Raw genomic sequence first — 13844 nt, 5'->3', positions numbered from 1 at the left:
TACTGGTGACTTTGGGCAGAGCCAGACAGTGGAAGAGTGAGGAGTAAATGAGAGGGTGAAGGAAGTGGAAGCATCTATCTAGGCTGGGAACAGAGGAAGAGATAGAAAGGACAGAGGCAAGAGAGAAGGATCTGACTGGGTTCAGGGGAGGAGGGCGAATTAGACAGGAAAGGCTTGAGTGTTTTCCTTATACTGGGGAGAAGAGCCTAACCAGAGGGAGAGAGGTTGATGATATATGAAGTACAATCAAGGTCCTTGAAGAACCCTTGGGAGGTCAAATAGGATAGGATAGGAAGCAAATGAGGAAAGATGAACCAGCCTTGGGTAGAGCCTGGATACTTAGTCTTAAGGAAAAAGGCAAAGGTGGCTTTGGTTATAGTTAAGTGGTTTTTTTTTCCCCTTTGAAATCTGAGGCAGGGTCATTGGATGGGTTTGATGTGGAAGATTGTAAGAAGCTTAAAATGAGTGGTGAAAGTTTGTAATAATTGCTGAGATGAATTGGACAGGGACTTACTAGAAGGGCTTAGAATCCCTGGCAGACAACTCCTGGTGCTCAGCTAGGATTGGAAATCATACATTTAGTGGCATTGTACTTTAGCAATGCCATTTAGTTCAAATGGAGACAAGAAATAGGAGAAATGATCTTTTTTTAATATAAACATTATTTAAACGGAAAAATAATTTGTTGACTGAAAAGGTGTTGGGATACAATATGACCATTTCTCAAGATTGTTATAATTTTCTTATTTGTTGCATAGTCATAAATGTTAACTTTAGTTACCAACTTTATTTTTACACGCATATTTTCTTAGATTTTAATAACCTAAATTTATCCTTTGAAATTAAGATAAATTAAGTTTGCCTGAATTAATTTATAATAGCTGATTGGCGTAGAGTTGCTGAGTGTTTTGCACCGCCTCCTGCTGACCTGGAACCCCCCATCTGTCCAACTGCTGGTTACTGGAGTTGTACAACAGATAGTAAGAGCTGCTCAGGATTATTTGCAAGAAAAAAGAAACACTCTAAGTAAGTACTAGAAATTATGCTAACTTTGAAATATATCTTATTTGTACTCTGACATTTTAAGTATCAATGCCAGCAAGTTTTTAATAAAAATTTTAATCAAAAAATTTAACCATATATATAGAAGATTTGCAGTTGATTTTGCTTTAATTAGAAAGAGACAAATGAGGGGCACCTGAGTGGCTCACTCAGTTTCAGCTCAGTTATGATCCCAGGGTTGTGGCATTGAGCCCTGTCGGGCTCCGTGCTGCGTGTGGAGCCTGTTTAAGGGTCTCTCTCTCCCACTCCCTCTGCCCTGCTTGTGCTCTCTCTCTAAAAATACTAAACAGGGGCGCCTGGGTGGCTCAGTCGGTTGGGCGTCCAACTTCGGCTCAGGTCATGATCTCGTGGTCTGTGAGTTCAAGCCCCACATCAGGCTCTGGGCTGACAGCTCAGAGCCTGGAGCCTGTTTCAGATTCTGTGTCTCCGTCTCTCTCTGACCCTCCCCTGCTCATGCTCTGACTCTCTCTGTCTCAAAAATAAATAAATGTTAAAAAAATAAAATAAAAAAAATAAAAAAACTAAACAAACAAAAAACCCAAAGGAAATTGCTGATAGCTATTTCTCACCTTCAAAAGTGTCAAGTTGATATGGTTTAATCTAACGTGTGTTACTCGTAATATGAAATACATTCCCAATAAAAATACCTAGTAAGAATTTTTGAAGTCAAAAATGAAGTCAAAAATGACTTTACCTTTTGAAAAAAATTTTTTTAACGTTTTTTTATTTATTTTTGAGACGGAGAGAGACAGAGCATGAACGGGGGAGGGGCAGAGAGAGAGGGAGACACAGAATCAGAAGCAGGCTCCAGGCTCTGAGCCATCAGCCCAGAGCCCGACACGGGGCTCGAACTCACGGACCGCGAGATCGTGACCTGAGCTGAAGTCGGACACTTAACCGACTGAGCCACCCAGGCACCCCTGAATTGTCCTTTACCTTTAAGGAGAGGTCAATAAACAGAATTCTAGGAAGGCAGAGAATTATTCTGAAAGACATGTGCTATCAGTTAGACATTCAGTTATAAATTCTTTTGAAAGAATTTCTCAAATATACTTATTGCGTAGTTTTATCTACTCTGTGCTATTTTTTTTTTTTTTTTTTTTGCTGGAAATTTTACCCATTTTTCCCCCCAAGATGAAGATGATATGGAAAAAGAACCCTGTCCTGTAGTAGGAGAAGGAGGTGACAGCGGTGGTCTTGTTCCTGGAAAATCTCTTGTGTTTGCAACTATGGAGCTGTTGATGTTCATTTTAGTGAGACATATGCCACATCTCAGTACCAAGATGTCCGACTCCCCCAGTCACGTAGCCACTAAAACTCGACTGTCAGAAGAAAGTGCTCGTCTGGTGGCAGCCACAGTTACCATACTGTCTGACTTACCGTCCCTTTGCTCACCTGCTGGTACAGTATTGAACACTATTTGCAAATGCATTATATTGCAGTAGACAAAGATGAGCCTTCTTTTGTTTTTAAGTGCTGTTATGACTTATTTTCCCTCTTAAATCTCAAGTATGAAAGAAGTCAGTCTTTTATGACGTTTACCTTTTGGAGCCTATAAAGGTTAAGGATTTAAAAAACCAAAAACTCAAGATGCTCTTCAGATATATTTCAGACAAACCAGCAAAGAGATAGAAGCACAGCTTGAAGCAAGACACTGAATGTTAGTGGATAGACATAAGGCGGGACGACTAAACCTGTTTCTGGTCTAGTTGCCACTTTTGAGTAACACTGACAAACTACTAAACGTCAGATGACTGTGACAACCAACTGTAAGGAATAACTAGAGAAATTATAGCTGCACAGATTATAGCTGTCTGCAGATACCTGAAAAATACCAGATGGAAACTTAGACTTTCCCTCTACTTATCTAGGAGGGAGAAATAGGAGAAATAGTATCAGGAGATATAAAGGCAAATTTCAGCTCAATGCAAGCCTGTGGATGTAAAAATAATGAATTCTCTATTGCTGGGGCTTTGCAGGCCAGCTACGATGGCTGCATGGAAACGTGGTGAGGGGCATCTTCCCCGAGGTGGGAGTTTGAATTCAATGACCTTCGAGTTCTTTTAGCTAGAAATTCTGGAATTTTTTTTCATTTCTTCTTTGCTTACCCATATAGTCTTTTCATAATTTTTCCCAGCATGGTTAAGGCTGACTTGAATACACTGAAGATTGATTACATGTCTTAGAATTGTTACATGATTCAATAAGTTACTCAGATGCTTCTCAAAGGATATGGTAGTGCTTCCCTTCTGGTTCTCTATCTTCCTTTCTCATTTTCATTTTGAAGGGCATGATTAGATGAAATATTGGAAATAATAAAAATAAGGCTAGCCAGAATAAGAAAGAAAATATTGTCTTCTTTGAAATAACTTGCCACTTTCTCATTTTCTTTTTTAACATTGAATTAAGTAATAGGAATGCAGCACATTTTGTAAAACAACAAGGAAAAAAAAATAATATTAAACCACAATCAAATGTGAAAACAATTGGAAGAACTGTAATATGAGAACTGAGTAGTTATGAGGTAATCTGATTTGTTTTCAATTCAGGATGTATGACAATCCTGCCCACAATTCTGTTTTTAATTGCAAGAATATTGAAAGACACAGCAATAAAATCAGCAGATAATCAGGTTCCTCCACCAGTCAGTGCAGCTCTTCAAGGGATTAAAAGCATCGTGACACTCTCGATGGCCAAGACGGAGGACACTCAGAAACAGTGGACAGCTCTAATTCGCAGCACTCTTGCATGCATCTTGGAATATTCTCAGCCAGGTAACCTAAACAGGGCTTAAAATCCATAATGTATTGGGATATCTGTATGCCAATAAGTAGTTGAATGAGCTTATCAGAAAAGTGCTATAGAACACTGAAGCAACTCAGAGATGTCTTGTAGTCATGTTAGATAGGAATGTTAGTACCCCTTTCTGGATATTTGGATATTGACTGTAAATGTCCTTGTCGTAGCACTTAAATACATGTTGGAGGTTCCCCAGGCCAAAAAGGACAGAAAATTTCAGAAAACATACTCAGAATCAAATTGATATGTGTTAAAATATTTTTTTGCTTCCATTTTTTAAAATAAATATAATAAAATAGAGAAAGTTGAAGTATCTGTCACTCACCAAGCTTATCCTCAAATGAAACCACAGCCTTGATTTAGATATATTTCATTCCAGAAATATTTTTATATGTAAATATACTTTTTGTACTAATAAATATAGGTCCTTATTAATAAATAATAAAAATAAATGTATATATTAATAAATGTATACATGGGTTATATATAAAATGAGATAACCATGCGCAATATATAGTATTTTTGTGTTTTTAAATTTTTTTAATGTTTTTATTTATTTTTGAGATAGAGAGAGACAGAGCATGAGCAGGGGAGGGGCAGAGAGAGAGGGAGACACAGAATCTGAAGCAGGCTCCAGGCTCTGAGCTGTCAGCACAGAGCCCGACTCACGGGATGTGAGATCATGACCTGAGCTGAAGTCGGACGCCCAACCGACTTGAGCCATCCAGGTGCCCCTCCTTTGTGTTTTTCAATCGACATAAGTAATGTCACAGCATGTCATTCTGCCATTACGTTCTCACTCAAGAGTAAGGTTTTTTGGAGCTATTAATGTGTACATATAAAATTCTCATTTATTCCTTCTATATAACTTCTATATAGTTTCCATCACATGAATTTTTCAGTTATTATTCATTCCCTGTCGACTGATATTTCTGCTGTTTCAGATTTTTCCCCATTATAAAAATTGCTGCCATGAACATCTTTATAAATTGTTCACACACTTGTGCTATGCGATTTTCTGGGGTACACCGCTAGAGATGGAATTGATGACATATTTTAATTTTAATTTTATCAGACCTGGCCAAATTGCTGTCCAAAGTAACCATGTGAATTTAAACACCCACCAGCAGTGGATGATAATCTCTGTTTCTCCATGTCCTCACCAAGACTTGGTATTTCAGACTTTTAAATTTTGCTATCTGATGGGTAAAATGTACTGTCTTGTTGTTTTAATGTGCATTTCCCATTTTCCTAGTGAGTATAATAAGCATTCTTCATGCTTGTGTTTAATTTTGAGGGAAATGCTTATTCGCACTTTTGTTCATTTCTATTCTGTGTTTGACTTTTTCTTTCATTTTATTTCTGTTGTAAAGACAGAAACAAAGACGGAAGACAAAGAATAATAAAGATTTGCTATGTCATGTTTCACGTATTAAAATTTGCCATGTCACCTTTCACGCATTTCCACATTAAAACTGTGGAGCAGGCCCATGAATTAACAGACAGCACAACGAAACACACAAATTGCTTTAAAACAGACATTTATGCACATGAGAATATAATACATGATAAAGATCATTCATTATCCTTCAAATGGTTTGTGTCAGGTAGCTGTTTGAGATATCAGTTCCAGTTAGGCCCTCACCTTAGATCATGACTCAAAATAAATACCAGATAAATTAAAATGATAATACAACATTTTAAAAATAGTTACAGAAAATACATGTACAACTTTTATGTAAGGATGGCAACAGAGTGTGTAAGAACGGAAAATATCACAGAGGTAAATATCAACATACTAGGCTATAGAGTAACTTCTACCTGTCAAAACCTCTTACATTAAAAGGTAGCTGAAAAAAAAGACAGCTGAAAAACTGACAAAAATATTTATGTTAGTGTTAATATCATTAATATACAAAGAAGTCTTGTAAGATAAACATTTAACACCCAATAGAAGGGGAAAGAACACACATTAGTGAAAAGTAGAGATGACCACCAAGCATATAAAAAAAAAATCAACCACATTAATAAGCAAAGAAATATGAACAAAAATGAAGTAATATCAAATTTTTCTTGTAAAGTTGATTTTTTTTTTTAAATGTGATTGTACAGTTGGCATTGGTACCCGTAGAACATTTTCATACTTTGCTGAAGGGAGTTTAAAATGGTTTAAACTTTTAGGGAATCAATTCTATAGAATGTACAAAGCGTTTTCAAGGATTCATTATGTTCAAGGTTATTTATCACAGTCTATTTTACAATAGTGAAAATATGTGATAAATATAATTACCTGGCAGTGGGAAAAATTATAAAACACATGATTATATATTAATTTGGATTATATATCCATTATATCTATTAAAATCATATTTATAAATACATACAAAAAGAACGCAGACCAGAAGGATTTAAGACAGTACCTAGAAATTAAACTGTCACTTGATGGTAGAATTACTTTTATTTCCTTCCCTAGACCATTTTTATATGTTAAACAATGACCTTGTGTTATTTTTATTATCTGAATTTTTAAAAATGTATTTGGAAAGGAAAACTTCAATTAGTTTTATTAGTGCTACTGGAACTATTTTAGCTGTATCTTGAGTGAATGTTTATAACCAACTAAAGAAATGTTAAATACCATATTTATATATGTATGTGTATGTATATATGTGTAAGTACATAAATAGATATGAGTAACAAGATAAATAGTTAAGAATTTGTTTAAAAATCTAAATATTGTTTTAATTTTCACGGGGCAGTTCCGTAGTCAATAATCATGTTTTTTAAATTGTCAGTTACAAGGGAAGGTTTTGATATTTTATCAGTCTAGTAATATTAAATTAATTCAAAAGTATGATAAAAGAATGAACTTGCCTAAGATATTCTGTCCAGAACTGAACTTTTAGGAGATGGTCAATATGAAAATGGGATCAAGGCCGCAAGTACCATTGTGTATAATATATGTATAGTATATGTAAGCAAGGCAAGCAGAATCCCTTGCTTTACAAGAAAAGTTTCGTAATTGAGAATTTTTATTATAGAAATCATATTTCCTAGTATAAAATCTGAGACTTCCACTTAGAAAAAATGTACATATGTATGTATGTGAACACATACACCCATGAATAGAAATCTCCTTGGATGTAGTGTATACTCTTAATATTGCTGCAGTTTTTTTTTCATTTCTAAAAACTTCAATTTTGAATAGATTTCAAACTTTTTAAAAGTTACAAGAATAACATAGTTAACTACAGTATACTCTTCTCCTCAATTCACCAGCTGTTAACATTTTGCCACGTATCTTATTACTCTTTAATCCACATGTTACTGTTAATATTATCGTTGTTAATTATGCTGAGCCATTTGAGAATACACTGAAGTCATCATGACTCTTTACTACTAAATGCTTTATGGCTATTCTAAGAACAAGAACATTTTCTTACATAACCACAGAAGAATTATCACATGTAAGCAATTTAACACTGATATAATGCTATTGTTATTCATATTCAAATTTACCAGTTGTCCTAATAATGACTTGAATAGAAGTTTTTTCTTTTTCTTTTTGATACAGTCCAAGATCACGCATTGTACTTGTCTTAATGCTTTAGTCTTCTTTAATCTGAGTCAGTCTCTCTCAGCTTTTCTTTATCTTTCATGATATTGTCCTTTAAAAGTGCAGACCATCTATTTTATAGATTGTTTTTCAGTTTGGAAGTGTGTGTGTGTGTGTGTGTGTGTGTGTGTGTGTGTGTGTGTGTGTGTTTCTTGTGCTTAGATTCAGGTTATGCTTTTTTGGCAGGAATACTGTATGATTTTGTTAGGTCTTTCTCAGTGCATCATGTAAAGAGGCATATAATGGTGTTTTGTCTCATTATTAGGAGTCTTTTTATTTTTGAGAGAGCGAGAGACAGAGAATGAGCATGAGTGGGGGAGACGCAGAGAGAGAAAGAGATGGAGACACAGAATCGGAAGCAGGCTTCAGGCGCTGAGCTGTCAGCACAGAGCCCCATGCAGGGCTTGAACTCACGAACCATGAGATCATGACCTGAGCCAAGGTCAGATGCTTAACTGACTGAGCCACCCAGGCACCGCCCCCCCATTATTAGGAGTCTTAACTTTAATAACTTGATTAAGATGCTGTCTGCCATATTTCTCCACCATAAAGTTTACATTTTTCCCTTTTACAATTAGTAAGGAATTTGTAGGGAGATACTTTGAAACTTTATCAATTATCTGTTTCCCATCAAGCTTTTACCCAATGGTTTTTGTTTTTGTTTTTGTTTTTGTTTATTAAGTAAGCCCTACCCGCAGTGTGGGCGTTGAATTCATGACCCTGAGATCAAGGGTTACATGCTCCACCAACCCAGCCAGCCAGGCGTGCCATACCCAGTCGTTTTAATATCTGTTATACCTGAACCAGTTCTTACTGTGATGATGTCAAAATGATAATTTTCTAACTTCTTCATTAGTTTTCTTCCTTTTACATTTATTAGCTGACATTTCTCTGAAAGGAAGAGCTTTTTCTTTGCCTTCATTTGTTATTTTTTATATGGTTATTGTTTATTACTATCAGTACAGACTTATGATTCTTTTTTTAGTTCAGTGGGTCCATTAATGTCATTTTGACATATCTCCATTATTTCCTGAGCACATTTTTACTTTCTGGCACCAAGATGTGGCAGACTTACCTTATGTTTTCCCTATTACTGTTCTGGAATTAGTCACTTCTCTAAAAAAGCCCTGGTTTCTTTTTGTAGGAAATGGTATTTAGATAGCAAATCTTAAAGTCGCAATTTTAAAATAAAGTGTTAATTTTCAACAAAAAATTGCTTGCAGTGTCACAAACTCTGAGTTAGAGATTGTTCAATAATATTCCTACTACAATAATACAGTAATATTCCTATGATGGAGTTCTCAGGTTTTTAACATTTGTGACTTAGGTTATTATAGATTGGCTGAATCCTTCAGATTTTACATCTCTTCCTTTTCTTCAAGTTAGTGGGCTTCTTAACTATTTTTGTAGCACATTCTATTTTATGCTGGTACCATAATTAGGAGATAGTGTTAGCATATTAAATATATTCATAATCCTGATAAATTACTGATTATAGAGTATTTGCAATTTCCAAATTAGTCCAAATTCATATGTAAAGAATGTTAGTAAGTTCAGCTGTGGAAGAAATGATAATGACAAAATAGTTGAGGTCTCTTCTTTTATGTTTTTTTTTTCTTATTTTATATGTTTAATAGTACTTTTCTTCAGAAAAAATGTATATATTTCCTGTGTTTCTAATAACATACTGTATTTCCATTAGGTTAAAGTCATATCTATTCCCAAATAAATGGTTGCAATAGCAAGAAGTTCTTTAAAATTATGAGAATACTGCCTTCAGGAAATTGTACGAGATTTTTTTGATTATGGTTGTGTAGAACTTAAAGGTTTCATATTTACTGAATATAAAGGTGATATCACTAACAAAGAACACTCTGGGTTTTTAAACTACTTAGAATATCTTATAATCACCTGGCTTTGTTGAAGGAATAGCTGTATTTGGAAATTGTTGATCAGTCTAAACTACAAGGAAGTTACGTAACTTTTAAGTAATTTTACATTACAGTGTTATCTTTCCTATTCCAATTTGCTTTCCCTTGTAGAGTTCTTATTAGGATTTATGCCTGATTTTTTTTTCAGTTAATATTGTATCATCCAGAAAAACAAGGAAAAAAACCTTAAATACAGGAAGTATCCCTGTTTCCTTAGTAGTAGATGAGTTCTATCCATAAAGTTGTTTATGGACTGCATTAGATTGAGGTACATGCTGCTGTAAATGTCTTTTAGGGGAGAGAAGGTTATTGTTCATGTTTGGAATTCCAAAGCATGTTGGAAACAAGACATTGCTTTCATTTTTCACATATTTTAATATTATTCATATATTTCAGAAGATTCCATGCCTATGCCTGATGAAGTAAGCATGCTAACAGCGATTGCACTCTTCCTGTGGTCTGCTAGTAGTGAAATAATAGGAGTCCAGTCATTACAGAATGGCTGCATGAACAGATTTAAGAATGCATTGAATTCATGTGACCCATGGGTAAGTTACACTTAAACATAGAGGTAAACATTCCACTTTATCAATAATATTTCAGATTGGTTCACTAAAAGGGGTAATACATCAAATGAGAACCTAAATATTTGCTATGTGGTTTTTAAATAGAAAAGCTGGAAAAGATCACAGGGTTTAAGCACTAGGAGACACATTATGTGTATGTTTATTCTCCAATGTCTAAAATATTTTATTAACTCTGACTTATATTGGTAGAAATTTTACATGAGTCTGCGATTATATTTTTCACTGTTTACTTAATGGCACCAAGAGCATTAAAAAATAAATTTGTATTATTACATGTTTTGATGAACCTATTGGAAACTAGTTTTTCTAGAAAATAAATTTTTTTGGTTTCACAGTGTCAAAGTCTGAACTAATGATTCTCAAACCTGCTTCGTATCAGAAAAAAAAAATCAGTTTAGTAACATGATTCCTAGAACTCTGCTACTGTCTTCCTGAATCATAAATCTGTATTTTAAAAATATTGCCCAAGTATTTATGTCCAGCAAGGTCTGGTAACTTCTCTTCTACCAAAGTGCTGAAACAGCTTTATTCCACTATTTGTCCCATATGGTGATGGACCTTCCTTTGATCCTTCCTTCCTTCCTTTTTTTTTTTAAAATGGTAATATGAAGTATTTCTAAGCTAAAGTGGAGTCAATGAGATTTTACTTTCTAGAGACCTAAAAAACTTAAGTTGTCATAAGCAGTTATTTCCAGGGAGTTCAAATGAATGTGAGGTGTCTTACCAGTGTATTTTTATAGCATTGTTTGACATCAGTTAGATATTCGCCTTCCTTACTAAATATGTTAGGTTAAAGTGGAAGGGACAATTGTCGAGTAAAGAAAAAATTAAAAACAGAAATTGGAATTCCTGGTTTCTAGCATCTTCCACACTATTTAAATATACAAATTATATAGGCTTGGTAATTTGGCAGTTACCGTATAAGGAATGTTTTTTTGATTAATTTCTTTTAAGTTAGTTTTTTTTTAGTTAGCTTATTGGCAATTTTGTTATTTTAGCTTCATTTCTATAAATAGAAATGGCATTAATTCATCCTACATTTTAATTTTCATCCTATAGTGTCATATCTTTTCTTCCTATATTAAGTTGCAGTGTGAGTGTACACAAACAAGAACTATTGCACATGTTAATTAATGAAATTACTTTCTTCTATAGGTTCAAGCCAAATGTTACCAGCTTCTCTTGTCAGTCTTCCAACATTCCAATCGTGCCCTTTCAACTCCTTATATCCATTCCTTAGCTCCAATAGTAGTTGAAAAGCTGAAAGCTGTTGAAAGAAACAGACCAGCCAGTAGCACAGAACTTTTAGCTGTTCAAGAAGGAATCAAAGTTCTTGAAACGTTAGTTGCTCTTGGGGAAGAACAGAACAGTAAGTATTTGTATAAAAATCCAAGTCTCAAATGAAGAACTGTATTATATATATATATGTATATATATATATATATATATATATATACATATATATATATGTATATATATATATATAATTTGATATTGGACACAGGCCATTGCAATAGTAAGTTTACTAGGAGTGGTTACTATCGGAAAGCTTAATATTTTTCTTAGGGTGCTAATAATATAGTGTATTGAGTTGATTTATATTCATTTTTTTATGAGCAAGAGGTTAAAATAAATTACTGATGGCATTACAGCACATTGATGTTTTTTCCTAGGAATGTACTCTTTAAGAACTAGGGAAAAAAAAAAAAAAGAACTAGGAAAACTATGGATGTTTAATAGATTTATAAAAATAATTTATTGTTGTGTTCATAATAGAAGTACAAAAGCTTTATAACAAACATGATCAGATTAGTATTAATACCACACATCATTACTAAAATCCTTCCAATTTTGAAATTTAAAAATTATTTTTATTTAATGAAAAGCTACCACATACATACATCAATTTAATCACAGACTTAGCTTAATACCTACTCTTTATTCCCTTGATTTCATCACAATCTAAAATTTGTCTTTAGAAATAGGACTTTTAATTATTGCAGAAAGACTATACCTTTTAAACTAGTACCTTATGATTGAACATTAAGCTAGTTCCAATTTTTCAAAATCATAAATAATTGAGCTAAGTATCCTTGTACACATTTGGGATTCTTTGTATCTTTCTTTGGGATTCTAAGTATCTTTGTACAGATTTTTTATTCTGTTTCTCAGACAAATTCCTTAAAGTGAAATGACTGGGTTGAAGGAAATGTACATTTTTAAGGCTTTTAATATATATTGCTGGTTTATGCTCCAGATAACAATTATATCCATTTTTTCTATCATAAGTTTTTTCTTCTTCCCTTGAAAAAAATTTTTACAGGAAATTGGGAAGATAGGAGAGATTTTGAAAAAGCTATTGTTATAGTTTCCCTATAAAGTAATGATCCAGGGGTACCTGGAACCAGGGGCTCAGTCAGTTAAGCATCTGACTTCAGCTCAGGTCATGATCTCGCAGTCTGTGGGTTGGAGCCCCACATTGGGCTCTGTGCTGACAGCTCAGAGCCTGGAGCCTGCTTCAGATTCTGTGTCTCCCTCTCTCTCTGACCCTCCCCCTCTCACACTCTGTCTCTCTCTCTCTCAAAAATAAATAAACACTAAAAAAAAATTTTCTAAGTAATAATCCAAAACTATGATAGTGAAAAAGGATAAACGTAAAGGTGATTATGAAGAAAAAGGTTTTTTTTAATTTTATTTATTTATTTATTTTAAGAGACAGAGATTGAGTAAGTGGGGGAGGGGGGGAGAGAGAGAGAGAGAGAGAGAGAGAGAGAGAGAGAGAGAGAGAATCCCAAGCAGGCTCCAAATTGCCAGTGCAGAGCCCAGTTAGGGGCTCGAACTCACAAACTGTGAGATCATGACCTGAGTGGAAATCAAGAGTTGGATGCTTAACCGACTGAGCCACCCAGGTGCCTCTGAAAAAAGAAATTGATCTTATACACCAGTCTTATTGTACATCTTAAAAGTCTTGGTATAGGGGTGCCTGGATGGCTTGGTCAGTTAAGCATCTGACTTCAGCTCAGCTCATGATCTCACGGTTTGTGAGTTCGAGCTCAGAGCCTGGAGCCTACTTCAGATTTTGTGTCTCCCTCTTTCTCTCCCCCTTCCACCTCTCATGCTCTGTCTCTGTCTCTCTCTCAAAAATAAATAAACATTAAAGAAAATTTTTTTTAAGTCTTGATGTAGTACATAGCATCTGTTATCTGAGTGAAGCAATCTTAAAAAATGAAGAAACTATAATACTTATTGTTGATGATATTTCAGTAATATTTAATATGAGAATATATAGCAATTTTCATATATAATATATAGTATAAAGTTATACTTAATACTACAATACATAGTTATAGAAAATACAGTACTATAAAACCCAGAGTGTAAATTTTCAGCTTTTAAATTTGCTTTATCACTCAATGTTTTTCACATCAGTTCCAAATGCTAATTTTTGTTTTTAACTTGATAGTATCCATTACAGAAATAGACAATGAAGTTTTTTCACCCGACATGACCAGGGTTACAAGCTAAAGACATTGGATTTATATTTGAGTCTTAATTCTTATTCATCTTTATCCAATCTATTACTCAAAACTTATCCTATCTTTTTTTGAAACTTCTCTAGGATTCAAGAGACTCTGACTTCCTATTCTTATATCTAATCATCTCATAACTAGATAACTATAATAATTTCCTAAGAGTATTCCCCATCAATTTTACCTAGAACAATTTTACCTCTTCTTTAAGAACTGTAAGTAGTTTCCTCTTGCATTACTGCCTCAAGTCCGAATATCCTTGCTCAGTTCTCAAAACTTTTATTCTACTCCCTAATGTGTACCCATTAACCTGACCAGT

General features: G+C 34.1%; 1 protein-coding gene across 2 annotated transcripts in view; it reads left to right on the top strand.

Annotated features, from left to right (window-relative positions):
* The window catches only part of HEATR5B (HEAT repeat containing 5B), a 105005-nt gene that overhangs the window by 88552 nt on the left and 2609 nt on the right, over positions 1–13844 (top strand). For both annotated transcript variants that reach the window (XM_025927392.2, XM_086700366.1), the window contains exons 31-35: positions 882–1026; positions 2197–2463; positions 3612–3836; positions 9805–9956; positions 11151–11364. In XM_025927392.2, coding sequence (XP_025783177.1) covers positions 882–1026; positions 2197–2463; positions 3612–3836; positions 9805–9956; positions 11151–11364 — 1003 coding nt within the window. The remainder of the gene's footprint in view (positions 1–881; positions 1027–2196; positions 2464–3611; positions 3837–9804; positions 9957–11150; positions 11365–13844) is intronic.

The sequence above is a fragment of the Puma concolor genome, chromosome A3, assembly GCF_028749965.1.
Source record: "Puma concolor isolate L17-30 chromosome A3, mPumCon1.1.hap2, whole genome shotgun sequence".
Lineage (NCBI taxonomy): Eukaryota > Metazoa > Chordata > Mammalia > Carnivora > Felidae > Puma > Puma concolor.
The sequence above is the reverse complement of the archived record's forward strand: the minus strand, read 5'-3'. Positions and strand labels throughout refer to the sequence as shown.